The sequence below is a fragment of the Hydra vulgaris genome, chromosome 07 (assembly GCF_038396675.1).
Source record: "Hydra vulgaris chromosome 07, alternate assembly HydraT2T_AEP".
NCBI classification, from domain to species: domain Eukaryota; kingdom Metazoa; phylum Cnidaria; class Hydrozoa; order Anthoathecata; family Hydridae; genus Hydra; species Hydra vulgaris.
The window spans coordinates 14230575-14251691 of NC_088926.1; the positions used below are offsets into that span (position 1 = coordinate 14230575).

General features: G+C 28.0%; 1 protein-coding gene across 1 annotated transcript in view; it reads left to right on the forward strand.

The window, feature by feature from the left end:
* LOC100199568 (echinoderm microtubule-associated protein-like 6) overlaps positions 1-21117 on the forward strand; it is a 44907-nt gene that overhangs the window by 3600 nt on the left and 20190 nt on the right. Inside the window, exons 2-9 of the mRNA XM_065801142.1 lie at positions 4392-4701; positions 5102-5288; positions 5838-5943; positions 6065-6158; positions 7193-7293; positions 17825-18039; positions 18355-18588; positions 20816-21014. Coding sequence (XP_065657214.1) covers positions 4392-4701; positions 5102-5288; positions 5838-5943; positions 6065-6158; positions 7193-7293; positions 17825-18039; positions 18355-18588; positions 20816-21014 — 1446 coding nt within the window. The remainder of the gene's footprint in view (positions 1-4391; positions 4702-5101; positions 5289-5837; positions 5944-6064; positions 6159-7192; positions 7294-17824; positions 18040-18354; positions 18589-20815; positions 21015-21117) is intronic.

Consider the following 21117-nt stretch of genomic DNA (forward strand, 5'->3'; position numbering starts at 1 on the left):
ATTGAACTTGGTGGTGGAGGTGACTTTCTTAGGATGGGTCTAGAAGACTCCTATACTTTGTAGTTCTTCCTTCAAAGATTCTGGAGTAAGGTACAGCTGATTATAGCAATCTCTAAAAGAATGCCAGAAAACTATGAGAACATTAAAACCTATTGAAACTCACCAATATTGGTGCTTTTTCCTTTGTCTTGTCTTGTGACATGAAAGTTGGTAACATTCTTTGTGGACTTGCTAGCAAACACCCTTGCTGTTGGTGTGATGCAGGCTCTTTAAACCTTGGAAAATGTGGTGCACTGAGAACTTTTGGAAGCATCAGAAAGGCTCACCAAGCTTTTGTTGCTGAAGGAAGTAATGTAAAGGGTGCAAAATGCTTTGGAAATATCATCAATGTGCCCTTGCCTAATATTTCAGATGAAACACTCATTCTAAAAACAATACCACCAATGGAACTTCACCTACTGATGGGTGTGGTCAATCACCTTTTCAAGAGTCTAAGCAAAGTTTGGCCAGAGGTTAAAGAATGGCCAGAGGTTTTAAACATTCCCCTCCAACCCTTTCATGGAGGACATTTTCATGGAAATCATTGTCAAAAGCTGTTGAAAAATATTGATATTCTTCAGCAAAAAGTTGAAGCAGCAGCTGTAAGTGCAGTATTTCCCTATGTTAAAGCATTCAGGCAATTTGATAAGTTAGTTACTGCATGTTTTGGAACCCATCTGGATGAAAATTTTCAAGAATACATTAAGAACTTCAAAGCTGCATACCTTGCTCTTCCAGTCTCAATCACTCCAAAGGGCACACTGTGTTCTTTCACGTGACCCAGTTTATCTCTCTGAGTCATCAAAGTCTTGAAATATACAGTGAACAAGCCACTGAAGCTCTTCATGCAAACTTCAAGCCTCAATGGCAATGATTCAAGAGACATGCACTTCACCCAGAACATGGACTGCAACTACTTAACTGTGTTGTAGACTACAACAGCAAACATGTATTGAATCAAAACATATAAGAGTGAAAAACGTGATTTTATTAGAATTGTTTTAGCTATATGATTAAATCCGTTATGATATTAAGAGAATAAAATTGTGAAATTATACAGAAATTTGCTTTGTTGTTCTTGCTTTTTCAGTTGTTTTATTAGAAAGTACACATTTTTTAAAAAAACAACTCAGAATTGGATGAATTAATAGCTTTTTAGTACTAAAAGATAGTTTTGAAACTTAGCCAGTATTGAGAAAATCAAAAATATTAGTTTCTTTCACAGACAGTAATTTAAAATCATTTGTTATGATATACTATGGGTATGTATTAGCATCCCTCTAAAGGGATTTAAAATTTTGGGACTCACCCCAAAATTTTCAAACCGTAATCTATTTAAAAATATTACTAAATATTGTTCAATTTTTAAATTTTATTTGTTCTTAAAAAAAAATCAGCTTATTTTTATCGCAATTGTTTTTTCGGTTTTCCTCCCTAAACATTTTTTTTCTTTACTCAAAATTAAATTTTAAATAAATGGCTGCATCAAAAGTTTGCACAAAACGTATGTTAAATCACAGCCATAATTTTTTAATAAATGATATATTCAGCAACGTAATTTTAATAATAAAATAATAAACTAATAAACTTTAAATAAATAAAGTAGATAAATTAATGTAATTTTTTAATTTGTTACTCACTAATTTTTTTTAAATAAAAAATCATTTGTTGTTGCAAAGCTGCAATTAGAAGTTTAAGAAATAATCGTTTTAAAAACTCAAAAACTTAACATATTTCAATTCATTTATGTGAATGTTGAAAAAAGAAAGAAGTTTGCATATATCAAACATTTTTAAAAATCCAATATTAAGTTTAATTACTTAATATTAAAAAAATAAAAAATAAAAATAAACATTCCTTTATAGTAATAATAAAGCTGTTAAATAACATTTTACTTGTTTTGCGGTAATTAACATTATTGCAGTAATTTGAAAAAGTTAACATCTTAATAAAAAAAATAAAGAGAATTTTATGGCGTCAAATATTGCATTAAGCTAATGCATTAAGCATTTTTGATTTAAAGTAAGGCCTGAAAAGAGGTGTTCAATAGTTTAGACGTATTAAGTTTTTAAATGAATGTTTTATTATTCCTTACATTTTATTAGCTTTACCAGACAAATAATTAACTTGACTAGACTATTTTAAGTTGTTTGAAATCATAATTCCTAAATCTTTTTTAATTTTGGTTTCTGGTAGTTCAACTCTGTTTAGCACCGAATCATACATTGTGTTTATATACTTAGTATTTTTGCTACCTATATGCATGCATTTACATTTGCTAACATTAAATTTTAAAAGCCATAAATTATCTGCGTCATGGCAGCCATTAAGGTATGCAAAGCCCAAACAAAAACTGATGAAGTTTGTTTTTTCAGAAATGAAATGTGCAGTTGCAGATATGTAGCTACAATTTTGACAGGATGTCCATCTGTCAGTAATAATAGATAAAACTTTGATTGATAATAACTTCGACTTCAAAAATTCAACTTTTTCTTGATATAAATCAGTTAAAAGAGATCTTAACTTTTTTCGGCACGACAATTTCTATTTTGGATTTAAACACAAGACAAATTCTTTGAACGCATTACTTTCTACCAACATAAATGGAAGGCAACAGACAATGAAAATTAAAAGACTTCTATCAATCTTATCGCTATTTTCTTTTGAGATGCCACTCGTAGTTCTTTTTTTTTTTTGCGTTATTACTTGGTGATCATTTGGTTTTGGTTATTATTTGGTGACCATTTTAGACTTATTTTTTCAATTGAGTAATAATTGTATGTAGTTTTTGTTGCTTCTTCAATCTGTTGTGTATCAATTTCATTTTCCATTTGACGGGATAAAAAATTAGAACTGGTTTCACTATCAATGTTATTTAAAAAGGTTTGTTCATCTATATACTTTCTTTTTTCCAACCTTTTCTTTAAATCGGATATTGGAGTGGCATGTTCGATTGGAGAAAAGATTTTTGTTAGACATAGTTTAAAGTTACATTTATTTCAAATAAATTTTCATATGTTGTATACATTAATTGTTTATCTTGTATATAGAAGGAAACCATTATTTTCTAATTAGAAATTGATAGAACTTTGTATAAATTGTGACAATATAATAGATTAAATTATTTAAGAAAAATGTTTTATTTTTTGTCTAACATTGCCCCAAATTTTATTTTACTAAATTAAATAAAAATTAGTATGTTAATAATTAGCAGAATAACTCGGTTAAAAGCAATTAAAAACTTTAATTAAATATCTATGCTTTTATGTGTGTATAACAAAATTAAATTATGCATTACCTCTTTATCATTATTAATGAATGCAGGTGCTATTTAAAAGAAATCCGAAAATATTTTGCATAAAAAATTCCCTTAAATTTCTAAAAAATTGATTTCAATTAAAATGTAATTGAAATCAATTTTTTAGAAATGGCCGATTTCTAAAAAATTGATTTCAATTAAAATGTTTTGTATTTGTAAATCGCTTTTGTTATAAATTTAAAAAATGCCTAAAGGTTCTAAACCACTTTTCATTGAAATTTAAAATAATAAATGAATGACAGTGACATTTAAGTTTAGAAAATAATTATACTTTATATTTATACTTCCAAATTAATTTCAAATTAAGATGATTAATATTTTTTTCCAAAATAATTTTTATTTAATTGTTACTCAGTACAAATAATATATGTGAATTTTACATGAATGATTTATATTATATTATAATAATATATATCTAATAATTCAATTTTTTCAAATTAGAACAAAATTATTTTTTGTTCCATAATAACTTTTAATTCTGTTTTTATTCTGATCGAAAAAATAAAAATTATTGTTTTTATTCAGTTTTTGTTCTTAAAATAAATTTAGTTCTCTTTTTTAATCTCGTTAATGAAAAGCTTTAATTTTTAACACTAATTAATTCTATTCCATAACTCTCTATATATGCGCAATTATAAATCAATCATAAATAAAAAATTTTTTTTGTTATAAATTATAAAGTGAATGGTAATGACACGAGTATACTACCAGGGGCGGATCCATCATTTTTTGATGTTTGAGATGTTTGAATTTCTAGACATTGGAGTCTGGGAATAAAGAAAATCTAAAGTTTTGGCCACAACTGCCTTAAATGTGAGAGCAAAATGTTGATAAAATAATTTATGTATTTTAATAAATTTATATTTATCAGTAAATTTTAAATTTCATAAAATAGTTTCTTAGCATTCAAAAGTTATAATTGTATAAAGTTTAAACCCCCTTCAGACTTGAGTTTTTAACTTTTTATTTTAAAAATTTTAATTTGTTTAGATTTTTTTTAAATCCTTAGTAATTATTAATTATTGTTGTTTAGGAAACACTGATTGGTCCTCTATTGAAGAAGAAATGTTTTCAGGAGCTGCCTCAGAAAAATTTCGTCTAACTATGCACTGTGTAGATTGTCTTACAAATAACCATTTAAATGTCAAGTGTCCATTTCAAACCAACACTCTTGTAAAAAATCAACCTCCTGCAAAAAATCAACTTCCGGCAAGAGTTACTCCTCAAAAACTTGAAATTACAGAGTCACCTCAAAGAAATGATCAAATTGAAAAAGCACTTGCGAATCCAGAGAAATCTGCTAGAAAACCCCAAGAGGGCTTACAGTTAAAATATGCATTTGGGTAAATTATTTTGTAAATTTTTTTAGTTTTTCATATACATTTTACAGTTAAATGCTTACGTTTTCATATAATATATTATAACATACTTTGATCTCCAGTGTTTTTTTGAACCACTGATGCCATTTTCCAGCATGCAGGAAACACTTGATTTGGTTAAACGTTTGTTGTTTAGAGAAATATCAGTAGAGCTTGAGAGAGCACTTTTGTAAGACAGTGACAGGACCACAAATGCAGAGGTGTTAAAGTGAAAAATAACCTTAGCAACAGAAGAGTGATTTTGATGTCAAACACTGAGTGTTGAAACATAATATGTTTCTTGAAATAAATTTTTATTTTTATTAAAAAATATTTTTAATGTTTATATTCATTTTTTGATAAAAAAAGTTGTCTTATTTTAAAGTTATCATGGGTATAATTCGTGCAACAATCTTTTTTACACTCAATCAAATGAAATTGTTTTCCACACAGCTGGTGTTGGTGTTATCTATAACCAGCAAACACATGAACAACGGTTTTATATGGGCCATGATGATGATATTTTATGTCTTACTATTCATGATGATCAGGATTTGATTGCTACCGGACAGGTTAGTTAAAAAATTTTTAGATTAGTTTGGAATAAGAGCTTTTTTGATCTTAGTTTACCTTAGGCAAACTAAGATTAGAAAGCTAAAGTTCACCAATGAATTACATGAAAGGAAATAGTATTAAGAATATCTTTTTTAGAAAATACAAATTATTTGATTAAAATTCATAAAAGGAACTTAGGTTACTAATTAGTATGTCTAAGAATGGAGGTCTTTGTCTTTAATCAATCAATCTAAGTTCCTGGAGGAAATTTTTATTACAAGTTTTTTATGATAATATTTTTTTCTTCACTAGGAAAAGGAAAAAGTTAGACATAAATTCAAATGCCTAAAGTGCTTATATAATTAAGTTATTCATAAATTGTCTTTATATTTCAAGTTTTGATTTGAAAGTATATAGGACTACTATTTGAAAGTATATAGGACTACTTCAAGTCGAAAGTTACTGATATTCTTTCTTATGCTAATATTATTAAATTTTTTGGAATTTGTCTATTTATCAGTATGAGTAAATGATGATATTTATTAAAATTAAACAATTCTAATTAGATAGGTCGCCAACCTTGTACTCATGTTTGGGATATTGTATCATTGAAAAATGTTGCTGTTCTGAAAGGTTTTCACAAAAGAGGGATTATATGTGTTGATTTCTCAGGTGATTTTTAAATTATAATTTCTGTGATATTTTTAGTAAATACTGTTTGAATTTTACTAGTTTAGGTTTTTCTTTTGTGATGGTGAAATGCTAAGTTACTATTTTTAGGTTTTTCTTTTAGGTGATGGTGAAATGTTAGCTGATGTAGGTTTAGATGATGATCATTGTATATGTGTTTGGAATTGGAAAAAGCAAGAAAAACTAGCTACTACAAGGTAAATAAAATGTTAAATAACTACAAAATTAACTTATATAAATTTATACATAACATTAATTTATTAACACTTACAGATCAAAGAATTTATTAGTATACAGTTAGTTGCAAAATAATATATATATATATATATATATATATATATATATCATATATATATATATGTGACACTGTGTGTGTGTATATATATATATATATATATATATATATATATATATATATATATATATATATATATATATATATATATATATATAGACACACATTGTTGTGGCTAGTTGGACTGAGATCCCTTAAAACCTGTCATTAGGGCCCCAATTTTAGCAGTGTATGAAACATCAATGATAATGTTGTGGTAAAATATCCATCTTATATTTTACTATAATGTGATAGTGAGGGCTATTTAGGGGACTTCAGTACAAAAATTAACTGGTGGTTTAGCAGTGCTGAATAAAATAAACTTTGATTTATCAGAGGAAAAGACTTTTGACCAGTTATTAACTTTCCAACTAAGATGGTCCTTTGCAAGTTTTGTTCTGGCTTTTAAATTTCTTGCAGATATTAGCAGTTTCTTGACAATGACCATACTTTTATTATTATTTTTACCATTATTTTGTTGTAATCAATGTTTAATTATATCAATGCTCTATTTTGTGTCATGAAACTGATGCATACAGATTATTTTGTTGTAATCAATGTTTAGTAATATCAATGCTACTGTTTGTGTCATGAAACTGATGCATAATTGAATTAAGTTCAATTGCAGTCTTGCAAGTTGCATCTACAAAGAAACTTTATTTAGAAGAACTTTCCCACTTTTTCTAGTCTGAAAAAGTGTCTGGATTAATGTATTTGAAAAATCAGAGCAAAATATATTCAGTGTAAAATTCAAAGTTTTTTAGACAATGAAGAAAAAAATGAATAACATTAATAAGAAAACTTTTTTGTGGCTTTTCATAGTTAGTATGCCAAAATATTTCTTTTTCTTTTCAAGTTATATATAATTGTTTTTTCCAGTTTATGTTTATATTCTAGAGGTCATAAAGATGTTATCTACAATTTGGAGTGGAACCCTTATGAAGTAAATAAATTTGCTTCAGTAGGGGTAAAACATATTAAGTTTTGGACAATTGTTGGTAGGTTTTTTATTTTTTTAGTGCTTTTTAAATATATCTATGTTTTTAAAAGTTATACAAATAAAAAAATTTAAGTTTAAAATAGGGCATAAGTTGCAGTTTATGGTATCACTTGAACCATTTACCTATAGAGTGTTAATCTTTTTTGATGACATTGTTAATATAGATTTCTAATATATAACTAATTTGTGTAAAATGTGGTTCATGTTTTTAGTTATAGAGCTTCAATTTAAGACCTATAGCCTAGAAAGTATTTTTTACTTTTTAGTCCACAAAAAATATGTAACTTTGAAAAAAATTTCAAGTTTTATTAAACTCTAGCCCTAGGGTAAAAATATATGAAATCATCCAGACCATGACACCCTTACGTCTCAGAACTTGTTTATTTTTACACCACTTGCAGTCCATATCAAAAAAATAATAACTGCGAAAATTTTAGTTAAAAATACCAATGGGTTCCAGAGATATCGTCACTTGAAATAATGCTGACTCAGCATTTTAGTGATTTTCTGAAGTGACTACAAAGCAACTTTGACATACAGTATCTTCATAATGGCTTGGGGAAATTTCCTAAAATTTGGTACTCTAATAGATTTTAACTTGAGAAATCCAAAAGAAGCACTCTTAAGACTCGATTATCTCAAGAAATGCCTTATTTATCCAATTTTGTTCAAAATTATTGACTTGTAAATTAGTGATTTTTGGAGGTAAAATGAAGACTGTGGCCCAAAATCCCGAGTAAAAAGTTTAATTGTATATCATTATTTCATCTTAGGTCTACTGAAAAAAATTAGATTCATCAATTGTCTCTTTAATACGTGATCAAAATTTGCATTTAAAAATGGTGTCTTTTTAGAAAAACTTAAATTTTGTAACAAAAGCAATTAAAATATTTTGTAAAACATTTATTTGAATAAAACATCAAATAGTGTCATTTATTGACTAGTTTAGGACATTTATAGTCATGGGCCAAGGGAGATACCCTCCCCTCCCACGGGAGGCCCCTACGCCCCTCCCCCAATCTCCTTAGATTTTTTTTTTTTTTTGTTGCATAAAATGAATAAATAATGCAAAAACATACAATTTAATTTTTATTTTTGAAAAAAAAAAAATTTTCATTATTTCAAATTGGTGACTTAAAACCTCCTTTTATATAAAAAACAAACATAAGTTTTGTTTTGTTCTTTTTAAAGGTATTTACTTGTTTGTATTTTCTTAAAGAATTACTTTTAATTTTATAGTTTTTATATTATTTTGTTAGGTAATAAATAATAAAAATAATTAATATGGAGAAATGTGACATTGGAAAAAGTCTTAACATTCATTGCCACAAAACTGGATTTTCAAGAAAACAAGGTTTTGTTCAATTTAAAGATCTTCCTTGTGAAAAACAAGAAGAAATAATATGGCGAGCAAATTTAAAGGAAAAATATAGTTCAATAAGAATTATATGTTGTTATCATGAGCAATTCTATGGAAAATATTTTGAGAGAAAAATTACAAAGTGTTGCAATCCTTTTGGAACACACAAGGAAAGTAAAAAAATTGCTATAAAAGGTAATCTTACCTTATTTACAACAGAATTGATATGGAAATTAAAAGAAAACAATTTATTATTTATAAAATGTTTGATAATTTCAGTTATTTTAACCACGTAAAACTAAATTTGTTTTTTAGGTAATATAAAGATTTCCATAGACATGGCAAACTATTTGCAAAAAAATAATGTTTATGTAACCCCAGGTTGGAAATTCTGCAGTAAATGTTACAAAATAGCAATAGAAACTGATGAAGATTTAAATTCACAGGAGTAATGGGAATCCAAAAGTGAGAAAAAAATTAAGTTAGATACCACTATAGAATTGCTTGGAATTTCACCAGTCAAACTAAAAAGTCGTTCAAAACACAGCAAATTACCTGTAGCAAAACAAAAGTTTGAGAACACTATTGACAGAGTTGCAAAAATGTCTCATTAGCATATAATATTAAAGAAACTTTTTTAACAACAGAAATAAAAAGTTCGATTTTAAACAACAACATTAACAATGACCATGATCTAGACATTTTAATGTATGAAATAAAAAATAAAATTTCAGAGACTGACTCTTATTGCCATAAGGTGCAAGTGTTAACCACAGTTCACAAATATAAGTTTTAGGTATAAAATGATATGACCCCGTAAGTTTCAATGGATTTAGGTCACTAATGTCATACATTATGAAGATCTGACTTTAAAAAAATCTAATGTGTGGCCCTTTTTGAGAAAATTAAGTTTGAAAATTTGCAAAAATTTCATAAGATTTTTTTAAGATTTTTTTATGGTGTAACTTCTGTAATTAGTATTTAAATCAACAATATGGTTGATAATACAAAATATTTATTATTATTTTTTGTTAAATATAACAAGACTACGACATTTTAGTTAAAAAATCAATGAAAATATATCCTTTAATACTATATTAAAACTTCGACAAGGTTCTTTTATTACAGGTTATTACTACTAAACACCTCTGCAATTCTCTTGCTTCTTGTTAAATGTTTTTTGTTCATTTGGGAAACATTGAATCTGTTGATGACAAGCTTCATTTTAGCATGAGCTGATTCAGAAGCCTGCTCTGCATATCTTCCAAGAGAGTGCCCAGATCTGGAGATAAATTCTTCTAGGTGTGCTGTAATAGCATGTACTTTCCAAGTGACAGTTAAATCTTTTTGAAGATACTATAATAAAATATCAATCAATTTTTTTTAAATTATGCTGTTTATTGAAGTGATATCTTTATCAGAAAAGTATTTTGTATAAAATTATACAAAATTTTTGTATAACATTTATAGTGAAACACCCATGTGCTTGCACAGACTATTAAAAGCAAAAAAGTACATTTTATATTCTACCTCCTTACAGTATTCTTGGGTAACCATGTAAGATTGCGTGAATGCGTGAATGTCTTCTTTGTAATTGGGATCTAAACTGTTTCCGAATGTTCCTTGAACTACCACGTGGAACTTTTGCAGCGGTTTTAATAGAGGTAATAGCTCTACTGGCAAAATATTTTCTAGCTCATCGCACTGTTCTAGGATCCGTTTTGAAGTATTTCCTTCATAAGTTCCACCATAATATCCTTTTCTTAAACATCCCAAGCTTGCAACCCACATCTCAAACTCGGGCCACAATTTGGTTAGGAATGATGACATATGATTTACAAGGCCCATCAGTAAGTGAAGTTCTGGCAAAGGTATAACATCTAACACCAACTTGGATTTGTTATCTTCCTTAATCAAGCATGGCTTCACAACATTCTATGTAAAAATAATATTTGTTAAAGTCTGATAAAATGCAGAACTTTTTAAGGCAAAGCATTATCTTTAATGTATATTATTAACATTACCTTGAAGTCCTGCATCCTTTTGTGTGGCAATCCAGCCTCGCAATATAGTATATACCAATCATCTAAAGATCTCAAAGTTCTGAGATCTCCAGCAGCAATACTTGATGTACCTTCACACCAGGCACAGGAATGTTTTCCTCCATGTGCCTAGAATAATTTATATAAGGTTCATGATTTACATTTTATCAAGTACACACATATACTTGCATGTACTACTTTTTACATTACTTGAACACATATATATGTGTTCAAGTAATGTAAAAAATATAAAATTTGGATTATAATATATATATATAGTACCGAAATTCCCAACAATATATTGATGAGTTTCATATCTGATGCCAGAGAATATTTGCATTCATGCAGATTTATGCTTTCGACAATCTGCAATAAGTTATGATGGGTCTCTTGTAAGTTATCTGCATATGCAAGAACAACAGAACCATTGATCCCAGAGTATGTCCCTCTATCTCCCATGTCGTCCTCTCTCTCTTTTTCAGGCTCAAATATGTTACAGATTACTTTCAATGAACCTCCACCTAAATTGAACATTAGGGAACATTTTACTAAATACTATATTTAAAGAATGCTTAACTTTATTCTATGTCCCTAACTCTTAGCTTTGGTTACCTGAATCAATTCCAACTCTGACAAAGGTACAGTAGTAATTTTGCCCTCTGAAATCCATGACAAAGCTGAGAAACTCTGTAAGGTCTTTAATATAAGCAAGGTCTCTTGAAACTGCCTTTGTAAGCTTATTGTTTATCTTCTCTTCAGCTTGAATTGTCTTAACAGCATAAAAATCTGAAAGGATCTTGCTCCTCTCGTCTAGTTTTGCCTCCATGAATGACTCAAATTTAATACCGCATTTTCGAAGCCCCTGCAACATCTGCTTATTCATATACTGACTAAGTCCTAGTTTGTTTATTAGAGGCTGGATCTCTTCAAGTTTTACTTTCTTTTTTTGTTCAATTTGATCATCATAGGTATAACAGCAAGTTACTTCAATCAGAGTTGAAGTAACTTGCTGTTATACCTATGATGATCTGCTACTTAGGTTGGTTGAAACATTTACCTTCTCCTGCCCAGGAGAACATTTGTGGGGTAAACCTTTACCAAGGTTACAAAAGCAGTTAGGACATAAAATAAGAGGTTTTTCTGACTTTGACTTTTCAATTCTAGCTTTAGTTTTCTTTAGTACCCTATGATCCATGGATTTTGCCCAAGAACAGACTGTACACTGTATGACACAGTCTCTTCCAGACTTGAAAAGCATTAGGTCCGCTTGCTTCCAGTTTTCAGTCACATTTATTGGAATAGGATTATTGGAAGCCAGCTTGTACATGTATGATTTGCATGATGAACAAATTCCTTAGAATAAAACTAAAGTTATGAATTCAAAAATAATATCTGTTTTTACAAAGTACATTGTTGTGAGGGAGCTGTAAGACATGTTTTCTTTAAAAAAATATTTAGTTTAATACATATTGAATCGTAAAAAAAAACAACTGTCAAAACACAATATTAAATTGACTACAATACTTAACTTATTGCATTTAAAGTTTTAATGTAAGTTTTACCTGTTGGATACTCAAACACATGTCTTGAATAGTTGGGATTGATATGTTCTTTGATCATTTTCTTCAGTGTCAGGTTTATGGGTATACAATTTAAATCTTTCAGATGGCAGCAGGCACAAACCATTCTCTGATTGTCCTCGTGACATCTCTTATACTTATTCTTTTTAAAGAGTAGGCGTGGCATAACCTTTTGGTTCGTTAAACTAGTTTTGTAGATTTTATTTTTTATTTTTCCAGATTATCTATTTAAAACATATAAGTATATATCTAGCTACATTTTAAGTTTCGAAAGTGAGCATAAGAAGACAGTAAAAACTAGAATAAGTGTTTATAAGAAATACTATTTTATAGTAATCCATTAAAATATAGAAACAAGTAAATAATAAAAACAAGAATACATTAAAAATACTACGACTGCAATTGGAGAATCATTGTGTTAATACACATTTATGCATATATATATATATATACATTTATACATATATATATATATATATATATATATATATATATATATATATATATATATATATATATATATATATATATATATATATATACACTACATCAAAAAATAAAACATACAGTTAATTTCCAAACATTCAAGTCTTTTTATTTCAATCAAATAATAAATAACATAATTAATATTTACATATTAATTAGTAATTGCTATAATATATAATAATATTAAAAATAAAGTTCATAAAAAAAATTATTTAATTAATAAAAACAAAAAAACATAGTCAAAGAAAAAAACATACATCAAAAAATAAAACATACACACATCAAATACATGAAAGAAAAATAAGATACAAGAAGAAAAACGATCATACCCTTTCACAAAAACATGACTCATCTAATTCGGTAATGTAAATAAGACCTGTTTTTGTCATATTTTGCTTTAGTATTGCATTGTTACTTAAATAGTGCGCATATTGATGTAAATAATGGCAACCGCTAAAAAAATTTCTGAAAAAACAAAAATTTCAAAAGGAAAAGTGTCCATTGAAATTAGAATGTTAATTGTGAAACTAAAGGAAGAAGGAAAAAGTTATGCAGAAATTGCTAAGTTGATCGACAGACCTCGAGCAACCATTCAGACAGTAATTAATAATTATAGAAAAAATAAATCATTTGAAAGTGCGCCTGGAAGAGGTCGAAAAAAAGCGTTTACAATGCAAGTAGAAAGGAAAATTGAAAGAATGGTAAAAAAAGATCCAAAAACATCGGCTCCAAAAATAACTGCTCTTTTAAAAAAAGATCTAAATGTGACAGTTAATCCTTAAACTGTAAGAAATTTGTTGCACCGGAAAGGCTACGCAGGACGAATTTCACGTAAGAAACCATTCTTAACAAAAAGAAATGTTGTTAAAAGATTGGCTTACGTGAATGAGTTTTTGAACAAGTCTGAAGAATTTTGGAACACAGTTGTATTTGCGGATGAATCAAAATTTAATATTTTCGGATCAGACGGAGCAAGGTATGTATGGCGAAAAACAGGCACTGCACTTGACAAACAAAATATTGTTTGTCAAGTGCAGTGCACTTGACAAACAAAATATTGTTTGTCAGAGCGATGGGTGCAGGTGGGGTTGGTGATTTAGTATTTATTGAAACTAATATGGACAAAGAAAAATATTTAGACATTTTGCAAAATTATCTAAAACGAAGTGCAATAAAAGTAGGTGCTACTGAAAATTTCGTGTTAGTCCAAGACAATGACCCAAAACATGCATCGAAACTAATTAAAAATTGGCTGATTTTTAATGTTAAATCAACACTTCCGCATCCTCCACAATCACCAGATCTCAATCCATTTGAGAATCTTTGGGATCTTCTCGAAAGACAACTTCGGCAACACGAAATAAAAAATAAACAACAATTAAAAGAAAAACTTTTGGAAGAATGGAATAAAATTTCAATAGAAGATACAAGAAAACTTGTACATTCGATGAATACTAGATTGCAAGAAGTTATTACACAAAAAGGTTATCATACACATTATTAAAAATACTTTTTTTCCTGTTTTTTTATATATAATTCGAAGGTGTATGTTTTATTTTTTGATGTATGTTTTTTTCTTTGACTATGTTTTTTTGTTTTTATTAATTAAATAATTTTTTTTATGAACTTTATTTTTAATATTATTATATATTATAGCAATTACTAATTAATATGTAAATATTAATTATGTTATTTATTATTTGATTGAAATAAAAAGACTTGAATGTTTGGAAATTAACTGTATGTTTTATTTTTTGATGTAGTGTATATATATATATATATATATATATATATATATATATATATATATATATATATATATATATATATATATATATGACTAGTTATGCAATAAAGCTACAAATATTGATATATAATGGGAATCAGATCTAATTTTTTTGGTTTTTAACTAAAATGTTGTAGTCTTGTTATATTTAACAAAAAATAATAATAAATATTGTATTGTATAACCATATTGTTGATTTAAACACTAACTACAGAAGTTAAACCTTTTAAAATCTTTAAAAAATCTTATGAAATTTTTGCAAATTTTCAAATTTAATTTTCTCAAAAAGGGCCACACATTAGATTTTTTTAAAGTCAGAACCTCATAATGTATGACATTAGTGACCTAAATCCATTGAAACTTCCGGGGTCATATCATTTTATACCTAAAACCTATATTTGTGAACTGTGTAACACTCGCACCAAAATCATGGACACGTAAAAAGATATCAAGCTACTTTGAAGTGTCTGAGTATCTTGTTCGAACAGCAAGAAAAGTTAAAAATGAGAATGGAATTCTATCATTACCCGGAAAAAAAACTGGAAACCCACTTTCACCAGAAACAGTGATTAACTTTTATCAAAGTGATGAATTTTCAAGAATGATGCCAGGAAAAAAAGATTATGTAAGTATTAAGAAAAACCAACATGTTCAAAAAAGATTATTGCTACTCAATCTTAATGAATTACATGTTGCATTTAAAAAAGACTACCCTAATGTCAAAGTCAGTTTGTCAAAATTTTGTACTCTTAAACCTAAATGGTGTATTACAACTAATGCGTCAGGTACCCACAATGTATGTGTTTGCATACATCACCAAAATACAAAATTTCTCATTGATGCCATTAGGTGGAATAAAAGTTATAAAGATTTCATGGCATTGATTGTTTGCTCTCTTGAAAATGCAGAATGTATGTTGCATCAATGTAACCAATGCCCTGGTATTGAAGTGTTAAAAAGTTTTTTAGTGCAGGAGTTTATGGACCATGAGCATGAAGAAGATGTAGTATTTAAGCAATGGCAGACTACCAATCGTACAACACTACTTTCACAGTCATTGCCACTAGATGAATTTAATGATTTATTATGTGACAGCATTGACAACCTTACCACTCATTCATATATTGCAAAAACACAAAGTAGATACTTAAAAAACTGTAAAGAAAATCTTAACCAAAACGAATGCTTAATTTTAGGAGATTTTGCTGAAAACTATCAATATGTTGTTCAGGATGAGGTTCAAAGTTATCACTGGAACAAAAGTCAATGCTCACTTTATACAATTGTACTTTATTTTATAGAGAACAAACTTCTCAAACATAAATCTTTTTGTTACCTTTCAGAAGATGTTGATCATGACACAGGATTTATTTACAAGACTCAGGAAGATATAACTAGATATATCAAAGAAAATCTACCTGATGTATCAAGTGTGAAATACTTTTCCGATGGTTGTGCAGCACAATTTAAAAATTTTAAAAATTTTAAATCAATCTTTGTCATCACAGTAAAGATTTAAATGCTGAATGGGTATTTTTTGCTACCAGTCATGGTAAATCCCCCTGTGATGGTATTGGTGGGACTGTTAAAAGAGTAGTATGTCAAGAAAGTCTAAAACAAATAACTACTGGGCAGATTTTAGATGTTAATTTAATGTACTCCTTTTGTAAAGCCAAGATAAATGGAATTTATTTTAAGTTATTTTCAAAAGAAGAAATTGATCAAACACGAGCACAATTAGAAAAAAGATATTTAGGTGGAAGAACAGTTCCTGGCACAAAGATGTATCATCATTTTATTCCAATTGCTCCAAACACTATAAGTTATAAAAAAATAAGTACTGATGCATGCACTGAAATATTTGATATCATTCCAAAAAGCAAACATTATGTAGATATTTCATTAAATATTAAAAAAATGGATTATATTGCATGTTTTTATGATGGATTTTGGTGGGTAGGGATTGCTGAAGATGTAAGTGAGCTTGATATAAAAGTCAGATTCATGCATCCACATGGACCAGGTAAAAACTTCTTTTGGCCAATGAGAACTGATGAGTGTTGGGTGCTCAATTCTGAAGTTATATGCCTAATTTCTACACCGCGAACAATATCAGGTCGTACATACAACATATCTGATTTAGATTTGAAGAATATAAACTGTTAGTTACAAAAATAAATTAATTATGTTTAAAATAATTTTGTTTTTATTTTATTTACCTATTTTGCATTTAAAATGTCTTTTATTTTTTTCAAATTCTTGAATTGTAGGCTGAGAAGGAGGGGTGGGGGTTTAAATAAATCACAAATCACTCCCATCTTATTATGTCAATGACTATATTAGTCTAAAACTACATAAAAATAAGTTTTTAAAATGTATTTTAACAATCAACTATTATTTATTCATTTTATGTAAAAAAAAAATAAAAAAAAATAAATCTAGGGAGATGGGGGCGGCGTGGGGGCCTTCCATGGGAGGGGAGGGCATCTTCCTTGGCCCATGACTATAAATATCCTAAACTAGTCATAAATGTTTTACAAAATATTTTAATTGCTTTTGTTACAAAATTTAAGTTTTTCTAAAAAGACACCATTTTTAAATGCAAATTTTGATCATGTATTAGAGAGACAATTGATGAACCTAATTTTTTTCAGTAGACCTAAGATGAAATAAAGATATACAATTAAACTTTTTACTCGGGATTTTGGGCCACAGTCTTCATTTTACCTCCAAAAATCACTAATTTACAAGTCAATAATTTTGAAGAAAATTGGACAAACGAGGCATTTCTTGAGATAATCGAGTCTTGAGGGTGCTTTTTTTGGATTCCTTAAGTTAAAATCTATTAGAGTACCAAATTTTAGGAAACTTCCCCAAGCCATTATGAAGATACTGTATGTCAAAGTTGCTTTGTTGTCGCTTCAGAAAATCACTAAATGGCCGAGTCAACATTATTTCAAGTGACGATATCTCTGGAACCCATTGGTATTTTTAACTAAAATTTTCGCAGTTATTATTTTTTTGATGTGGACTGCAAGTGGTGTAAAAATAAACAAATTCTGAGACGTAAGGGTATCAAATATTATTATTTTTGGATGATTTCATATATTTTTACCCCCTAATTTGTTTTAAAAGTTGGAACAATTTAGATTTAAAAAAATATAAAAAAACAAAATAAAAAAAATATGTTTTAACAGGTAGAAGAAAATAAAAATGTTTTCTTTATAAAATTAAATATTTATTTTGATTTTATAAAGAAAATTGCTTTTTTCTAGATCGAAAAATTGAAAAACGAACAACAAATTGTGGAAAGCCAGGTGAGCTAACTGATATGTTGTGCATATGCCATTCTCCCCAAGAAGATTTGTGTTACACTGGTGCTGCTTCTGGTGAAATATATGTATGGCAGGGTAGTACATACAGAAAAGCTATACCAGCACACAAAGGACCTGTTTATGCTATTTTTGCAATTCTTCAATCAAAAGATAAGGTTAATTTTTGTTTATAAATGTTTTTATTAACATTGCCACTTTATTGATTTTGATTTTACTTTTTTATTTGAATATATGCTTGTTTGAATGTAAGCATATATTTTACAATATAAATTTACAGTTTATAATGAATGAATTTAAAAAATAAATAACTTAGGAATATAATAAGCATTTTCTTAATTATTTAATTTTTATTGTTGCTCAACAATTCGATTCCAAGATTCCATTCATAAGCTCAAAAAATATGACTGATATATTAATTTTTATAAAATTGATGAAATTTAACAAAAATATAATTCTATTGGATGTATCAGGGTTTTGTGTCTGGTGGAAAAGATGGCGTTGTTGTGGTATGGGATGAAATGTTTAGCCAAGCATTACGTGCTTTTAAAATAGAAACTTCACAATTTCCTCCAGGTACAATTCTTCTCCGTGACTGTCCTGAAGTACGATCAATTCATACAGATGAAGGAAATATTCTTGTAGGCACTGGGTCTGATGAAATTATACAAATACATTATGATGGTTCTATGGAAATGATTCTCCAGGTTTGTCTTTAATTGATTTATATACTTTAGTAGTTTACTTATTAAAAGTTATTTAAAAAAAAAAAGTGTTTGACTTTTACAAAATGTAAATTGTCTCTCATATCAACAGAAAGTTGAGTTTTTTTTTTGTTTTATTTTTTTAAACTTTTATCACTAATCAAAATGCTGAAATAAAATTAGAATGGAGAAAGAAAACTCTTAGTATTTAATAAATAATTTTTTTTGTTTTATAATTAAAATCTAGGCTAAAAAGTTAAAATAAAAATTTTGGTAAAACCTAATAAGGTACCTAGCGAATTCAATTTAAATTATCTTGTGCGTTAATTCAAATTTACTTTTATATAGATATATTCTACAAAAATAGATAAAAAATCTTAATCATTCACTTTCAAAGTTTAAAAAAAAATCACGAGAAGCTGTGTTATCTGAAACAAAAATACTTCAATCAGAAAAGCTGTATTTAAATATACTCTTTCATTCTTAAAACTAGTAGGTTCCAAGAGCAATAATAATGCAAATTTGAAGTTTAAATAAATAATATCAACTGCCTGGTATAACATCTGGTTCTCATATTTGGAATTGTGATGTCTGATTTCTGTCGTGGTTGAGGCTAAGAAACCATAGCATGTCGAAGACGTGTTTAAAAGAGCATGATACATTTATTGAATGGTTAAAGGAAGTGTTTATACCAGAATGGTTTTTGAATTTTACATTTAGGTGGACTCAAATCAATTAAGCAGAAATTAATACTGTGTTGTAAAAATAATATAATCTTGATTTGTCAACTAGCTCATCTTATATTTTACAGACATTGGAGGTAAGTGCTTATTGCCATGTTAAATAAATGCGAAAGGCAATTTTTACAAAGTATTACAAGGAAACAAAATGCAAGAATTTAAATAGACAAAATTTTTCTTCAAGAATCAAACAGATGTATGAGAGTGGTAGCTGTTTTACACATTAGCAAGCTATTTCTGGTTTTCGATGGGTTACTTCCACTCTACAAAAACAACATCAGTTAACAGACATCTCAGAATTGTTTAATCAACCCTGTTGTCAGTAGCTTTTACCATTATCTTCTGAACTAGCTACAGCAGCTTTAAGATTTGACAAGTAAAAGAGCTACACAAGATAATGAAAGATGAAATGTAAATTGAAATTTTTTACTTACCCTACGGAAATAAAAATTTAATTTTTGCAATTTTACCATTTGTGGTATACAAAACAAAATGATGTATGGTTATAAAGGTATTGTTATAAAGATGGTTATAAAGATATTGTTATAAAGATGGTTATAAAGATATTGTTAATTTGTAGTTAAATAATAATTATAAGTTGATTTTTTTTAAACTGCTTTAAACTAATGAATCTTTTTTTATAAAAATTAATTGTCTTAATATATAATTAAAACAAACATCTCTTTTCTATCTGTTTATATATATTTTTTATTCTGTTATTTATAATAGGTAAACATAGTTGGACCTGCTCTTGCAGCCAACCTCCAACCATTATCACATCTGTGTAATGTTGCTTCTCTTTTTCTTTTCTACAAATACTATAATGGGCACTGGTCTAAAGAGCTAGTGTCTCTTGTGCCATCTACTAAAATTCATTCTCGTGTTACTCGTCATTTAATTAAGTCTCATCTTTTTTCTGTGACTGTTCCTAAGTGCTCCAAAAACGCTTATTTGTCTAGTTTTTTTCCTTGAACATCAGTTCTTTGGAGTTCGCTTCCTTTATCTTGCTTTCCTGATTCATATAATTTGCAATCCTTTAAGTCGTCCGTCAATAGTTATCTTGCTCTACAATCTTCATTTTTTCTCTTTCAGTAACTTCCAACTTTAATTAGTGGTTGCTTGCAGCCTTGTTGAAAGCGAAGATGTTTAAAAAAAAAAGGCTGGCCATTAATTTATGCACTATTTTATGTCATTATAAAACAAAATTATGTTTTATCAAATTATATAAGTCAAATCAATTGTTTCAATGATATTCCTTGTTGGACTAGGTTTTAGAAATATAAATAGATAAAACACAGCTACATGCTAGATTTAGCAACAAATAAATAAAATAGCACATAGTTGTGTTTTATATTTTATACTCTGTTTAAGTTAAATTTAATTTTACACTTTTTTAAATGTTTGAAACATTTTGAACAACATAAAAAGCCCTTTTTTTTAAACCAGTATTTACTTTTTCTTTTAATAATTTTTTATGTGTGTAAATTAAGGGACATGGGGAAGGAGAACTTTGGGGTCTTGCAGTCCATCCATTTGAATTCGAATGTGCAACTGTAAGTGACGATCAAACACTAAGGATTTGGAACCTTGGTGCACACATCATGAAAAAAGTAGCTGTTTTAAAGAAAGGTGGCCGATGTGTTTGTTACCATCCCAATGGGGAGACTATGGCAGTTGGACTCAATGATGGTAAGTTTTATAGTTCATGTCATTATGGTTAGTAACTGACCTTGACTTGATTTTGGGCAAGGGCTAGAAGTCTATGTACCAATCAAATGTTTATTTAAACAAA